The sequence below is a fragment of the Bactrocera latifrons genome, unplaced genomic scaffold, assembly GCF_001853355.1.
Source record: "Bactrocera latifrons isolate USDA-ARS-PBARC rearing strain unplaced genomic scaffold, ASM185335v1 scaffold_33, whole genome shotgun sequence".
Lineage (NCBI taxonomy): Eukaryota > Metazoa > Arthropoda > Insecta > Diptera > Tephritidae > Bactrocera > Bactrocera latifrons.
In genome coordinates, this window is record NW_017536963.1 from 132414 (window position 1) to 148516 (window position 16103).

Below are 16103 nucleotides of genomic sequence, written 5' to 3' on the forward strand. Positions count from 1 at the left end.
CTGAAATATTTTGAAAAATTTTTATATAAAAAGAAAATTTAATTTATTGTACCTTGTGTATCAGGGTCTATCAAATAATTAATATTTAAGTTGTTTCTATGAATACTTAATTCAGATTGATGAAGTTAGAGTCGCTTTAAATTATAGGAACAATGGATTAGCCTTTAAAATTAAATTTAGTAAAAGATCTGTTAAACGGACGCTCTATTAAGCGGATAACTCTATTAACCGTACATATAGGCTGGTCCCGCCAGTGTTCACATATGGGCGCTTTCACCCATTTTTTACATCACTTTTCGTAAAGAGGGGCCAACTAAGTTAATCTAACCACAGTAATCACATGTCTCTAATTTGTATAACAATTGCTGCTCTCAAGAGGAATAATCTCAGCAGTAAGCAACTGATATCAATGACAAATGCAACTCAGAAACTATTTCAAGAGCACGAGGGTAATAATTAAAATTTACAATAGTGTCTTTCTATGTGACTCCACTGCATTTGACTTCACTCTACTCAAACTCCACTCACTATCCGCTAACATTGAGTGAGTAAGCATTTGTGCTCCTCAGCAATACAACGCCGCATGTCATCTCGCTGGACCAAAAATATTTGTAGCTTTCTACTAAAAGCTCAACGCTTTCAAACAAGTTCAGCTGTGCCGTTGAATATTTATGCAGATCAGTTACATTCGAAAGCTGCCAACAACAAGTCTCCATTTTATTGCAGTTAATGAAATTTTTTTAAATTAAAAAATTACTGTGCATTATGCCCGTAAATAAGGACTTCGTCGAAATCAAATTGAATACAACAAATTCAAAACTCCTCGAGAAGGGTGCCAGTTATAACAGCAACATGAGCTTATTCCGCTTTAAGGATCGTAGCACAGCTACTAACAGCACAATACCCTATAAACAGGGTCTGTCGCTCACGACCTCAAATGAGCTACATAGCATTTTTGGTGGCAGCATTGAATTTGTGCCCAACGCCTATCGTTCGCCCACAGATTTGAGCTGTCTGCGACAAATGTACTGTCCGGACTGTGAACAGCGTTTACATATGGACACCATCAGTTATGATCGCTTACTCTACTGGTAATGAATGTGTTGTGAGATTTAGTGAAAAAGTTCTGAGAAATACTTTTTTTTTTATTTGTTTTAGTTGTCTGCCCATATTTCCCTTCAAGTGTCTATACAAACGGGCCATTGAACGGCGACAAAGTGGCAACAAAGTGATTTGCAAAAGGTGTGGTGGAAATTTGGGTTACTGGGAACAAAAGTGATTAATTGATGTGCCCGATTTGGAAAATTTGTGCCAATAATGTGTTGAAAGTGGAATTTGTTTTATAAAGAAATAGGTGTGCAAAATATTTTTAAGGCGACTAATATTTGGGAGCATATGTTTCTTATCTAAAACGGAATTGAAAAAATATTTTAATCAAAATTTTATACAAATTGAAATAGACTTTTTATTAATTCTGAAAAGTGTTTTGAAAATAAGAATTGCGATTAAAGTTTTAATTTTTAAGGAATTTGGTAGAATTGTTTTCGAATTTGTTTTGTGTTTTGCGGTTTTTGATATAAAAAGTTGATTATAGTAAAATTTAACTGGCAATATTTTTTTTCATTTTTAATCCGGAATATTTATTATCATTCGAAAGAACATTCTTTGAAAATTATCTCTTTCAAATGTAAGCCGCGTATTAGTTAGTCCATCCATTGAGTCTAATTTTCTATAACTCGTTGGAGTATTTCGACTGGTAACTGGCGAATGACATGCGTGATGTTTTGCTCCAAGGCTTGATTCGAAGCGGGATTATCTGCATAGCTATAGCCTTTACATATACCCAGAGGAAAAACTCCAGCAGTGAGATATCAAACTATTTGCTTGTTCACAATACCCATTGAGCCAGAAATGAGCCTCATCGCTGGACCAAATTTGTCTCGAAAACATCAGATCTTCTTGGATCTTCTCTAGAGTTATGTCGCTTGAAAAGGTCGTGCTTCTCTAGTTCTTGTAAAATAGGTATTTAGTACGCCTTCGTGTACACTCTCAGTCTTTATGATGAATTGCCACACAATACTGAAAAAAACATTATGACAATTTGATATGATTCATGGGTGATTTATTGAAAGAGGCTATTTAAAACTACTCAATAGCGAGTCTTCAATGATGAAGTCTTTGCTGTAATAATGGACTGGATAAAGGTGTCATGCGATCCATGCTTAGGACCTGGCGCTCTCCGTAAGAACTCTAATCTAAAACAATAAAATAGCAGAGGTGTCCGACTCTCTTGAGAAAAAGGAAGAAAGAATTTTTTTTTTCGTTAAGAGTGTATTTTTCTCAACGAGCTCACTTACGACCAGCACAAAGGAGCTAAGTTTGTTCTAGGTTGTTGGAGAACAAGACAGAATCACACGGAACAAAATTAGGTGAATGCCGTGGTTGACCTCTGGTATTCATTGCGTTTTTGGATTTAAAGTCCGTCACAATCATGGCTCGATACACGATGGTGCATTATCACATTCTAAAATTCATGAACTGTTCTACAATTCCGGCAATTTCCGACGGATGTTCTCACGCAAACGCCTCTATACGGTGCATCGAAAATCGAAAAAAAAAATATGAGCATGACCTTGATTTTTGAGCGGATTAGGTGTGGTTTTTTGGTTTCGGCTCGTTTTTTCCCTCCATTCCGATGACTGTTTATTTGTTTGCATGTTAAAGTTATAAACACATGTCTCATCGGCAGCTAAAGTGCTCTTCGTGGATATCGAATTGGAATTCGCACGATCAAGTATGTCCAAAAATACCTGTTTATAAAATCTCCTTTATTGAGACGAGTCGAGCAAGAACGCGTTTTGTATTCAAACTATTCAGCGAAATCATTCCTGCCATCTTTCTAATACTTGTCTGACAATTTTCAAGCGCCATTTTGATCTCTTTTTGAATATTTTCATTAGTTGAAGAGGTCGAAAGTTGTTGTAGAAATCGCAACGCTTAAGCAGCTGCTGTAAACAAACTGGTTGACAGATCGCCCTCATATTTGGCATATTAATTAAGGACAGTTCTACCAACTTAGTAAAATACATGGTTTTGAAATATCATTTATCTGTAAATTTAATTAGTCACAATTTTAGTGGTATCAAAGGTCCTACTCTACTATTTTCCTCAAAATTTTGAGTTTGAAGTCGTGTGTAAAAATAATATTGTTTTTTTACTGTGTTTTCGTATTAAAAAAAACTGTGATATTCTAATTGTTGTCATTGTGGAATTATGTAAGTGGAAATATTATATAATAATAATATGGTGTTTTTAAGTGCCAATGTACAGTTCAGTTTTATAATATTACTTAATAAAGAAATTTGGATAATATAAAAAAAAAATTGAAAATAATGCTCCGTCATATCACAGGTAGTTTAACAACTTGCGTGTGGATAAATAAATATCTAATATCTACAGCTTCGTAAGCAGTTAGTAAAAGTATAATGAAAAAAAAGGTATTTGCTACGTCATTGCTACCATTATTACAGCCTCCTTTCTTTTTTACAATTTCGGTTTCTTTACATTCATCATAAAAGTGGGTCAACTGTTAGCTACATATGATATCAAGTGTAACGGTAATAGATTCAATAACAACCGCTTTATTTTGCACAAAATGTAAACAGAAGTACAATCGTATGTGTAGGTACTTATCTTCAACTTAAAAGCACTCTTTTTTGGCAATGAAATTTAAGTTTTCACTGTGAATGGTTCACGAGTGGGTGTTGTGAAAATATCCATCCGTAGGTATGGTATGTAGATATGTATGTCGATAGTGTTATGAGTATATTATTAAGTATCAATTATGGCATTATTGACGACATCAAGGTTTCTTATTTATTTTTTTATTTGCAGTTTTTGTATAAAGGAATTTACATTGAAGTATTCCCCACTTAACTTGATTGACCTTAAAATACTGTGAAGTTTAGGCATTTATGCATATTGTTGTACAATTCAGAAGGAAATATAATATTTTATGAAATATATCTGCAGAGTGTTCCAATGGCAATTTCGTTATAACATGACCAAATTTTAACTTCGGTTGCACAAAAGATATAATACTCTTTACAGGAACATTTCTTTCTTTCAGCAACAATAAGCATATTTGTTTGATTTAAATACTACGGATGGACTACGCATGTTCTCAAGCAAATGCCTCAATGTGGCAAATAGAACTCCCTCAAGCATGTCCAAAGAGACCTGTTTACGGTACGCTTTTTGAAGAAAATTCAGCTCTATCGGGACGAATAGAGCAAGAACGCGTTTCATACTCAAAATATTTGCAAAAATCATTCGAACGGAGTGGCAAGAGTCATCTAACTCTCTTGCCATTTCTTCAACACTTGCCTGCCGATTTTCAAGCACCATATTCTTCACCTTTTTAATATTTTCATCGGTTAAAGATGTCGAGGGCGTCCAGAACGAGGCATAATCTTTCCGCCGTCTTTTACGGTTTTGTACCACTCGTAGGCTTGTGTTTTTGAGAAAACTGAATCACTGCAAGCCTTTTCCAACATTCACAAAAATTCCGCCCACGAATTTGGTTAGAAATACAAAATCTAAGATATATTCTTTGTCCATTGTAAACAATTTTTTTTTTATCCATTGTAAAAATCGCAACGCATTTCTGAGGTATACCGACTTATGCAGCTGCTGTATACAAACTGGTTGACAAATCGCGTTTGAGGAATTTAAAATTCAATATCCGTTCACACTTTTGTCACAATGTATTTACACTCGTGGCTACGCAAACCTTCTTATACCCTGAACCGGGTATATTAAGTTTGCCACGCAGTTTGTAACACCCAGAAGGAAGCCCCTATAAAGTACATATGTATATATGTATACAAATGATCAGTATGTTTAGCTGAGTCGATTTAGCCATGTCCGTCTGTCTGTCGGTATGAAGTTTGCTGACGCTGCACTTTCCCAGGTTGCCACTACACGTGTCGCACTCTCAGCGATTTAGTGCTGTCATATTATATTACTTTGTATCATATGATATTAATGCATCATATGATATTTTGGATGTGTAGGGTGCTAACTTATATATGAATTAGTCCCTCGGTTTTTACTATATCTTCTTGACATTTTGCATACGTCATTTTCTCTTCAAGAAGCTGCTGTTTTGTGGGAACTGGCGATATCGGACTACTATAACATATAGCTGCCATACAAACACTGAACGATCGGAATCAAAGGCCTGTTTGGAAAACTTTCACATTTGGCAATGTATCTTCACAAAAGTTGGCACACGTTATTTTCTAAGATAATAATGTAATATGTGAAGTAATTGTTCAGATCGGCTCACTATCGGCAGCTGTACCATATATTTCGTATCTTTACGAAATTTAACATGGATTACTGCTTAAGGTTACAATATAATCTCCGAAAAAATTGTTCAGATCGGATTACTATAGCATATTTCTTCCATACAAACTCAACACATAGTTATTAAAAGAAATGCACCTGTGTTTTTTGTTGTTTTGCGGTATTTTTGCAATTGCCGCTATTCAATTTTTTAAAAACTAAATATTAAAATAACTTTCTAAAAATTAAAATATACTATATAGAATAGGACATAATATTCCATAAATGAGAAGTTTTGTAAGGAAATAATTTTAACTTTTATACTATTTGTTATAAGGAAACTAATTTTTATAGGGTTATATATACCAAAGTGATCAGGGTGACGATATGTCTATCCGTCCGTGCCAGCTGTAACTTGAGTAAAAATTGAGATATCTTGATGAAACTTGTCATGCGAGAGTATAAAATGTTCGGTGACACCCTAACTTAGCCCTTCCTGACTTTTTGAAATTGCAATTTTATTGTAAGAAAATTGTAACAAATAAATTATTCGAAGTATTGCCCATCGCTAGTCACAACTTTTTCCATCTTTCAAAGCTCGAATATCCTTACGGTAAAACTGTTAATCTCGTGATGCTATCATCATAAATCAAGCCATTTCTCGATGTCGGATTGTTAGTGGAACTGTTTCTGAGCCAGACCAAGTGCCATTGCACGGAACAAATAACAATCGGACGGTGCAATACCTGGGGAATACCTGGGGGGTCGGGTAGGACTACCCATTTAAGCGTTTCCAGGTAGGTTTTAACGTGGTTTGCCAACGTGACGCCGAGTGTTGTCATGCATCAGAATGATTTTTGTCGAGCCTCTCCTCATGTTGAGGTCGCTTTTCGCATGTAGTCGCTTTGAAAAAGCTTAGGAGCCCCTCAACAGCGACTCCTAAGTTCTTCTTGCATTTGAAATGGTTCTTTCTCGAATAACATCTCAAATTCTTTGACTTTCCTTCACGCATATGGTCAGTAAAATCGAAATCTGCTTCAACCGCCGATTTCTTTAATTGAAACAAAAAACTCAAAACTTCTCACAAGTGACGATTATTTGGCAAAAAACGGAGATATTCGCACAATCAAAAGTATGGGGTACATAAATAAAGTCTCTAATGTAGAAACGGGGTTTCTCTTTCAAATTCCTAAGTGAAGTTTATCACGTTTTGGATATATCAAAATCGATCACCACCAACTGCAGCACACCTAATAATAATATGGAATAATGTTTTTTTAATATTTAATAATTAAAATAAAATTGAAACATTCTAAGCAAATATTATTAATTTCTTATGTGTGTCTTTGTTGGTACCAAATTAGCCAACAAACAAATCATTCTCTCTACAAAATAACTGACGCAAACCACTCATAGTTACTCACTCACCTTTCTCACATCGTAAAGAAATAAAAATCTCTCAGCGTTTTAGGGTTGTCTCGGCTAGTCTTCACACAACCAGTTGGCTCTGCTCATTCGAACAACAAAGACAACCGCAGTTGACCGGATTAGTTGAAAATTCGCAAAGTAAAATACGAAAGTAAATAAAACATAATAGAGAAGCGATTTTTTTGTTGAATAAAAGTATAAACGCTGAAAGCACAAAACATAAAGGAACGAAAAAAAAAACATTTCTGAAAGAACATCACTGCGCTGGCAAAATGCAATCCCAAATCGAACTGGTTGAAATAAGTTTGAGTGGACCAAATACACCGATTACACCAACTACACCGGAGAAACGATTCGAACAGGCCACTGATGCAATTTTAAGTTATGTTCTCGGCGATACGGTGCGTGAGCGTGATGAGTATGAACCCGGTGTGGAAGAATCCCTGCAGAGACGCAATCAAACCACCACCGCTTGGGCCCCGAAGGTTAAGGATGATGGGAAACCACATGTACGTTATTTTGCCGTTGGACCGAGTACCTATCAGATACGCTGTCCGCTCTGTAAGCAGCGTGCCGACAGCGAAACGGTGCAAATGAGCGGCATCTTGGGTCATCTCAGCTGTTTGCTCTCCACACTGTCCTGGTGCGTGTTTTACGAGAAAATCTCAGAATTTATTTCTTGTAATTGTAACTTTACTTTATTAAAAATCAATTGTGTGTTTATTCCACAGCTGTTTTCCAATATTCTCGTTGTCCTTTGTTTATCTGTGCCTGCAGAGTCGCTTGAAGAGCAAACGCATGTTCTGCAATAGATGCGGCGGTCACCTAGGCTTCTACTGGCGACCCACTTGAGCAAGATTTTTTTATTATAGTACCTTAGTAAGACTTCTAATTGTTTTGGTCTAGTTTTTGCAAATAATTTTATTAATCTGTATCGAATAATTTATATGAATATAGAAAGTATTTTTTAACATTTAAAAATAAAATAAATATGTACACATTTATTTTTCAATTTTAATTTATTTGTTTTTACCCAAAGCATACATACATACATACATATATATTTGAATAAAAGTTCAGTTTTTTAAGTATTTGCATTGAAATGTTGTGTCTATTTCATTTTGTATATGAACAATTATACTTATGTCTCTATATACACACATTGTGGCAAAAAGGTATCCGGAAATTGTACATAAAACGCAAAATATTTAAATATTCCTCGAAACACTTCTCATAAGCATATTTGGGATGGCTTTCCGCTACTTCAGCGAATTTTGTTTTATCACTTCGATCGATTGACAAGGGGTTCTATTCCAATGATTCTTGACTTGTTGCTCCCATGAATGTGGGATCGGAATTCGCACGGTCAAGTATGTTCAAAGAGACGAGATGTTTACGGTAATCTTTTTGAGAAAAATTCCGCTTTATTGGGACGAGTCCACAAAAATCATACAAACGAACTCGCGATGGATGTCGAGCTTTCTTTCGATCTCTCTTTGATCTCTTTTCTCTGGCGATTTTCAAGCACCATATTCTTCACTTTTATAAATAAAACTTTCATATAATACAAAATATTTTCATGAGTTAAATAAGTCGAAAGTTGACCAGAACAACGCATGTTTTCAAAATCTCAAATCTCTCCGCACACAAAATTTGGTGAGAAATACAAAACTTGAGACAAATTCTTTGTTCGATGTTTTTATCTATTGTAAAAATCTCAACACACTACTGAGGTGTACCGATTTAGGTAGCTGATGTAAACAATTCGCCTTCGTATGTGGCATAGTAATTAAAGACAGTCCTACCAACTTAGCAAAATACATGGGTTTGAAATATCATTTACGCGTGGAATTTAATTACAACTTCGGGTCGCTTTTTTGTCACAATGTATGTATAGACACATATCTATTCGCGCAGAGGATCGCATTGTCAGAAGTCTATTTTTATACGACACTGAGTCTAGAGAAGACTAAGTAAATTGCCGTAGGCAACAACAAGCAGAGAGAACAGTCGAACAATTCTTTTTCGAAAAAACTTAGAATCTCGCAAATTTCATCCAATTAAGTGACAAGGGCATGTAATAAAAATATGTTTGATTATTATTAGGTAATTTTACATGGGATTTGTCAACATTTAATTTACTCTTAGCCGAAATTCACACAAAAATGTCTTGCCTGTAAATCAAAAAGGGAGCTGTGTCAAATTTGTGAAATTGAGGAAGTAGTTCAAAATTTCTATCAGAATTTATATCGACGCTCACAAGATCTAATCATCTCTGTCGATTTCATCAAATTTCTGGAAAAATATTTGGCAACATCTTATCATTGCAGTCGCTATTGAAGATAACGGCATTTTTGCTTTATTAGAAAGAAAAAAAATAATAATAAGGACTTCATACCAAAATCTGCACTAAACGGTTAATTCTTGGTGCAATTGCTTTTGCTGAACCGCATGAGGATTTGACTTATCCACTTCAATGGTAACAAATATGAATTTGCGTAATAACCTTGGACAATCGCGGCATGACGAAATGACCAACCACTCTGAACACACTGACAAAATTTGACACAAATCCGCAAAAAAAGATTACCGTCACAAACTGTTAATATCACGTCATCTCTATTTGTAGATACGGCATATCGAACGTAAAATTACTTATTCAGAGAATTGAAAATCACATAGACTTTTGGTGTTAAATAGAGTTCCTACAGGACTACTAAGTGATTTGTTAAAATGCTTCGGAGCATGCCTGAAAGCACTTATTGCAAAAGCTGTTGACTTTGAAAGCATTACACAGCTCAACAAAAACTGAAGTTAGTTTGTTGCCTTAGATATCTTAGCCAATTCTGATGGCTTGAAGTGTCCAGTGTCCAATATTGGATGTGTTCTTGTTTTTAAGACAACTGCATATCTACTACTTTGATGAATATCGGCTCGTTTATAATAAAAATTTAGTTTTCTAGTAATGATTAGCGTTCGTCCTTATTTTCAAGCTCTTTACAGAAAATATGCGAAAAATTAGGCGAAACGTTTACAGATTTTATTAAAAATCAAACGTCTAGGTAATTGAAAACTGTCCTGTTTTACACAATAGAAACCTCTCTACCGTTTCAGAAGTAATTCGCATGTACTACTCAGAAACAATGATGTCGCCAAATACCCAGATATGGGTATAATCTACCAATGGATGTGAATAAAAGGGAAAACATTTGTACAAAAGTAATTTCTTCAAAATAAACTCAGTGATGTAATACAAGAACAAGTTAAGAAGAATTAAATAATGCTGCATTTATAGAAAAATTCATGAAAATACTGATTTCATCAAAGTTATGACAGGCTTTAAGATTCTAAAAAAATATTAGTATCATGTAAGGTTATATTCGCAATCATTTAGATAAATTTTCGGATAATTATGGTGAGAAAATTTACTATCAAACCGAGGTTGCAGCCATTCAGGTAGCAGCAGATCTACTGCTCCAAAGTGCAGCCTCGTTCAGAGAATTGACCATTCATTAAACTTGAACTCATTAATATTGGATTACATATTAGACTTGAACTCATTAACGGTGCGATCAGGGTTCTGCAGAAGCTGTGTGGAAGAATATGGGGTAGAAATAACTCAACACTGTCTTCTTGACTGTCCCGCGTTTGGGAGGTTAAGACTTAAACACTATGGAGCGCATACCTTCAGATACCCCACCGAATTGGTGGTAGTGGAAATTAAACGCTGGTGTAAATTTGTATTGGATACTAAACGTTTTGCTAATTCTAAGTTCGACCACAGGAGTTCTTCTTTTCTATGTCTTCAGAAAGAGCTACATACTGTAGCAATCCACGTGCGATTTTTGATCAGCCACCTAATCTAACCTATGGTGAGAAAAAAGAGACCTATTCCACTAGAATCTAAAAGTAAGGAAAGAAAGATATTATGGTTTATGGGATCATTTTTATATGGCAGATTACTGCTGATCCTTAAAAATATATTGTTAACAAAAAATAATAAAGAAAAAACGAGGGAATATATGGGTCCAAGGAAACGCTTGGCTGTATTTGCAATAAAAATCAAAGCGGTGGAATTCGTATATAAGGTATAATTGGAAGGAGCGCTTCTAAAAATTTCGGCAAAGCAATAATTAACCACATGCGTGTAATCTGAGAGATTTCCGGGCTTATAAATTCTGACCCAAAGCAATTTTAAATAATAATTTTAGTAAAAAACATAAATCTGCCGAAGAAACCTTTGGAATGTACTTTATTAAGATTTCTGGTCGAAAAATGGAATATAGTCTATAAATTTAGCATCAAGCTAGAAAACATAAGTCAATTCTAACTAAACAAAAACAAAAAAATATTTTTGTAGTGTCACAGCGTGATGAGTTGATCACTGAAACATTTTCAATTCAGTGGGGTTCGATCGCCAGGTAAGTAAATAAACTATGCAACATTATTATAGTTAAAAATAATATTTATATCACATATGTATATATGTATGCTCTAATTTAACTTAGCACACAACTGTTGCTGCTGTGCCCAGCTGTTCAGCCCAGATGCTGCCAACGGTCTTACGCATTCGCCTCAAAAGCGTCACAGTATCAAAGTGTGGCACAGTCCGAGCAATCGAAGCGAAGAACGCAATAAATTACTCAAAACTTTTTCATTGGGGAGAGCGAACGTTTGCTCTTTATACTATATAGCTATACAAGTAAAAGCTTGCTGATCCCATATATAATCCCAATTAGCTTGAGTGCCCACTGCCGAAAAGGCAGCCAGACCAACAACAAAAACCATCATAAATGACAGCAACCACAACAACAATGCCAGCGTCAACGCCAACGATGCCAACAGAAAGAGCATCAGCGTTGGCTGGCAATAGCGGCGATTGGAAATTCTATGTATTGTCAGTTGATCGCTTTGCTTTGACGGCATTTGTAGCGAAATTCGAAATGTGTACCTGGTGCTAACGCTCGCCAAACGTGTTGTGAAGTGTTGAAAAAAAAAAATCACAAAAATAAAGTTAAAAGTGTTAAAAATATTGCCAAAAGTGAGAAGAAAAGAAAAAAAATCCGAGAGCTCGCTTACGCATTAGACTAGCGCCGCATCGCCAAACAGCTGTCAAATATGGCAACCACACAGTCCACAGTCATTGTGACAATCGACAGTAATGATGGCGCTCTGGAGGATGTGATGCCGGTGCTGCCTTCGAACGTGGGACATTTACTAGAAGAGCCCGTTGAGATACAGTGTCCGGCTTGCGGCGCGAAATGCCTCACCAGTGTGGATCGGCAGGCAGTGACGTTTGTGCAGAAATGTGTTGCTGTGATTAATTTTTGCCTTTGTTGGTAAGTCATAGCGAAGTGAGAGGAGAAAATTGCACACAATCGAATATAAAATAATCGTTTGTGGTCGGTCAGTTAATGACATCAAAAAGTGTTATCACTGTTACCATAAACAATTTTTAGGGCCTCAAAATTAGTACAAAGTAGTAAATTTAGTATAAAAAAATTACGTAGTGTTCTAAGACGTTTTTGGTGACAATTGTAAGTTGTTATTTTCGGCACGTACGTTGGCGCCAATGCCATATACCAAGTTATGCGAGTTAAATAAAGAGTTATATTTGTATGTATAAATGATCACAATGATAAGACAAGCTGAAATCCGGTTGACTGTCTGTCTGTCCGTCCGTCCGTGCAAGCTGTATCTTGAGTAAAAATTGAGATATTGCTATGAAACTTGGTATTCGTGTTCCTTGGCGAACAAGGTAAACCAGTGAGCTAAAGCTTTCAAAAAACTAGTCGTATCCCGCCCTCGAATAGGCTTAATATATGTACATATCTCCTAAATAATTAAAGCTGCAGCAATCAAATTCGCTTAGGACAATTGATTTAAAAAACCCCTACTGCCAGTGGGAAAATGTATGACATATAACGGTACTGTTTGAAATTACTACGGGCGCGATAAATGAATGTGAGCCAGAGACATTAAATTTTACACCTGGGATGACGAAAGAGTGATTTATAGCAGCCGATGTCAAATTTGGAAACCATGGGGACGTACTCCACCATTTTCAAGTATATTAACCCAATGTTTATGACTGATTTTTTGACGATAATATCGGTCTATCTGTGAGATATGTTACGTTATTGAAATTCAGGAAAGCTGCTTCATTGATTTTAATATACTTCAACGGCAAAAATGGGTTGAATTGGTTCAATATTTTCTTTAACTCCCACATAAGATAAGCAATTTAAGATTGCAATAGTGGTAAGATCTATTGTGCCCCATATAGCTAATATAAAGATTTTCGAACTTTCAATTGTCTTTATATTCCATAAATCGGCTAACATGGGAGTTATTTTAAGGAAATTGAGAGATCGTTTTGTAGCAGTGTATCTTTGTAACTAAACTAAACTAAACTTGAAAACTTCCCCGTATGATTTGATTTGATTGGACACAGATTTTCCTCGTAGAGACACTTCAATTTGAATTTCAATATATTGTGATGTAGGCTTAGTAGCTTTCACTTTAATATTTGTGTTTTTACTAGATCAGTGATCCCCTCGTGTACACTGAAAAATAAATGCCCACTGTTTTTTAAAATCCTCTATGGATGATATCAGTGGTGACTAATTATTTGAGATAATAATGAATAATTATTCATAACTTCATAACATCATGACATCCCCATCTTTTTACCAATTCTTTTTCTCAATTTCTTTTACCAATTTTTTTTGAACGTCACATTTTAGGGGTATAATTAGTGTGGCCACATTAGACTGCGGTGAATGAAGTTGTAAGTTAATGACTTTTTTTTTTTGATCCAAAAGAATATTTCAATATAAATTGTGTGTTTTAATTACTGAGGATTAATTTCTTTAAATTACGAAACTTGCATTTCTTAAAAAGAGGGCAGCAGTAGTATGGACAAATTTTTCATGTTTCGGCTTGAATTTGTGTTGTTATTCGTATATGCAAATATAAGTACTAATACAGCAAATCAATAAAATGCAACACTTATCCATAAAATATCATTTATAACCATGTAACCATACATGTAATCTAATTATTATGCATGACAGCCACCAAAAAGCAGCAATGGAAGTATTCACGTAGTAACGAATATTTACGCCTTCCTAATTTAGTAGACAAGTGTATATAACCTATTACAACATATACAAATAAAAATACAGATACACATATAAAAGATATACGGTATTACCCTCTTTATTGAAACATGCCTACAAACTCTTATAAAAATGCGCTTGAAATGAGGATAATAAATAAATGTTAACTTCTTATTATCACTGCATAAAATTTATAATTTAGTGTGTGTGTTATTTTAGACATGTGGTTTTCAAGAAAAAATTTAACACTTATACATGAAAAGAATTCAGATTTATTTCAAAGTTAAGGGTTTGTCATTTTATTTTAAAAATGATTTTTAGCAAATGACCGCAGTAGCTGGCTCTAACGAATTCCAGCCGAAAAGTCGAATTTTCGACCACTGTTTCCAGCAATTGGCGTCGGATGTCAGCAATAACGCGCCGAATATATCTTCCAAGACGTCAGTCTTCTCGGATTTATCTGGGTAGACAAGCGACTTCACATAGCCCCACAAAAGTAGTGGTGTTGATTCGGACTATTGCACAGGTCTACGATGCGAGATAATACGCTCACCAAAAGGTTTTCTCAATAAATTGATTGCTTTGTTGGCTGTAAGATATGTATCGGCGTGTTGTTGGAAGCAAAGGTCGTCCACATCAGAATCCTCTAATTCAGCTACAAAAATGTAATTAGTTCTGGCTATATAGAATACCTCACTGTAAAATTGTGATGACTTTCGTTTTTGAGGAAATACTGATAAATGAATAACCTCTGCTCATGCAGCCGGTAAACTGTGACTTTTCGGCGTATCCATAATAGCTTGAGGATAATCATCACTCTAAAAGTAAGATACCATTGCATACCGAAAAAATTGCAGTTTGGAGCGGTTAATGGGACGCGCGGCGTCATTGGGCTGTACTTTTTTTCGTGATAATCAATTTTTTCGTGATAATCAAGCCCAGCATGTCACTGTGAATGGCAATCGCTACCGCTCAATGATAAACGAATATTGTTGATCCGAATTGGATAATATGGACTTGGAGAATATGTGGCTTCAACAGGATGCAACCACAAGTCACACATCGAATCGTTTTATTGAAAACCAAGTTTGCTGAACATTTTATCTAACAAAATGGCCCAGTTAATTGGCCGCCTCGGTCGTACGATTTGACGCCGTAAAACTATTTGCTGTGGGGCTGCGTTAAGCCAATGGTCTATGCCAACAAGGCAGAGACGATTGATGAACTTCGTACGAATATCCAACAATATCACAAGAAAAGACTACTTGACAACTGGGAATATATAATCCGTTCGTAATCGAATTTTATCAGGCACTCAAATTTTACTACAAGTATAATGCAAATTATTTGTGGAATGTTTCCTCTAGCTGCAATAACTACCAAAATACGAGGTTTTACTCAGTCCTATAAAGGTTTTTCGTTCCCGATTTGCTATGACCTAAAAACTTTGGAAAGACACAGATATGGAGGACTGAAAACAATTTCGATGATTTAAAAGTTATTATATTCTCCCACGTACTCTTAGGGGGTAAATATTTCTCTCTTGTATTCAATATTTTTTTTATTCGACCTAATTTATAAAATCGCATATCTCTGAATTTCGAATAAATTTAAAATTCCAAATTTACCTCTACAACAATATTTATATTTTCGAAAATTTCCAATCCCACCTAAACCATTCAGCGAATAATTTATGGAATGTCTACAATTTTCCAAATGCTTTTATAAACTTGTTCGCGCTCGTATAATTATTTCCATTGTTTACAATGTTTATGCTCCAATTATTATACAAAATTTATGATTTTAAATTTCACATATATTTATGAGTATGTATCTCTTTGTTTTTATTCCAATTCCTATGTATTGAAGCAATCCCATCCGCTGGAGTGGTCGCCATGACGTCAACCATTATTGCAGCGAGTGTGGATGTTACATTGGCCGTTACATAACGTTGAGTTGGTACAAGCGACAGTTGTTCAAAATGCAGCACTCGGATGTGGTGTTCGAAAATAAGTGGCAACGCTTTCGCAAAGTCGAGAAGGAGGCGCTCGATAATAAAATACGAGCGAATCAGCAAGCGAAAGAGCTGGTGAAATTAAAGATGACGAAGACGAGCGATGAGAGTGATTGAAGGCGAGACTCTTAAGCATAAAATAGATTTGCATATATTTTATTTTAATTTATTATTTTTGTAAATTTATTATA

General features: G+C 35.2%; 3 protein-coding genes across 3 annotated transcripts in view; all 3 read left to right on the forward strand.

Annotated features, from left to right (window-relative positions):
- The window catches only part of LOC108971233, a gene marked incomplete in the record, with an annotated part of 34174 nt that extends 26425 nt beyond the window's left edge, over window positions 1–7749 (forward strand). Inside the window, 2 exon segments of the mRNA XM_018937171.1 lie at window positions 6814–7420; window positions 7509–7749. Coding sequence (XP_018792716.1) covers window positions 7050–7420; window positions 7509–7629 — 492 coding nt within the window.
- LOC108971235 lies at window positions 766–1326 on the forward strand. Its single transcript, XM_018937178.1, has 2 exons — window positions 766–1091; window positions 1159–1326. Exons 1-2 carry the CDS (start codon window positions 766–768, stop codon window positions 1277–1279), a joined length of 447 nt encoding a protein of 148 aa, XP_018792723.1. The 3' UTR covers window positions 1280–1326.
- Window positions 7750–11659: 3910 nt separating the features above from the next.
- Window positions 11660–16103, forward strand: LOC108971196. Its single transcript, XM_018937083.1, has 2 exons — window positions 11660–12116; window positions 15768–16103. Exons 1-2 carry the CDS (start codon window positions 11896–11898, stop codon window positions 16027–16029), a joined length of 483 nt encoding a protein of 160 aa, XP_018792628.1. The 5' UTR covers window positions 11660–11895; the 3' UTR covers window positions 16030–16103.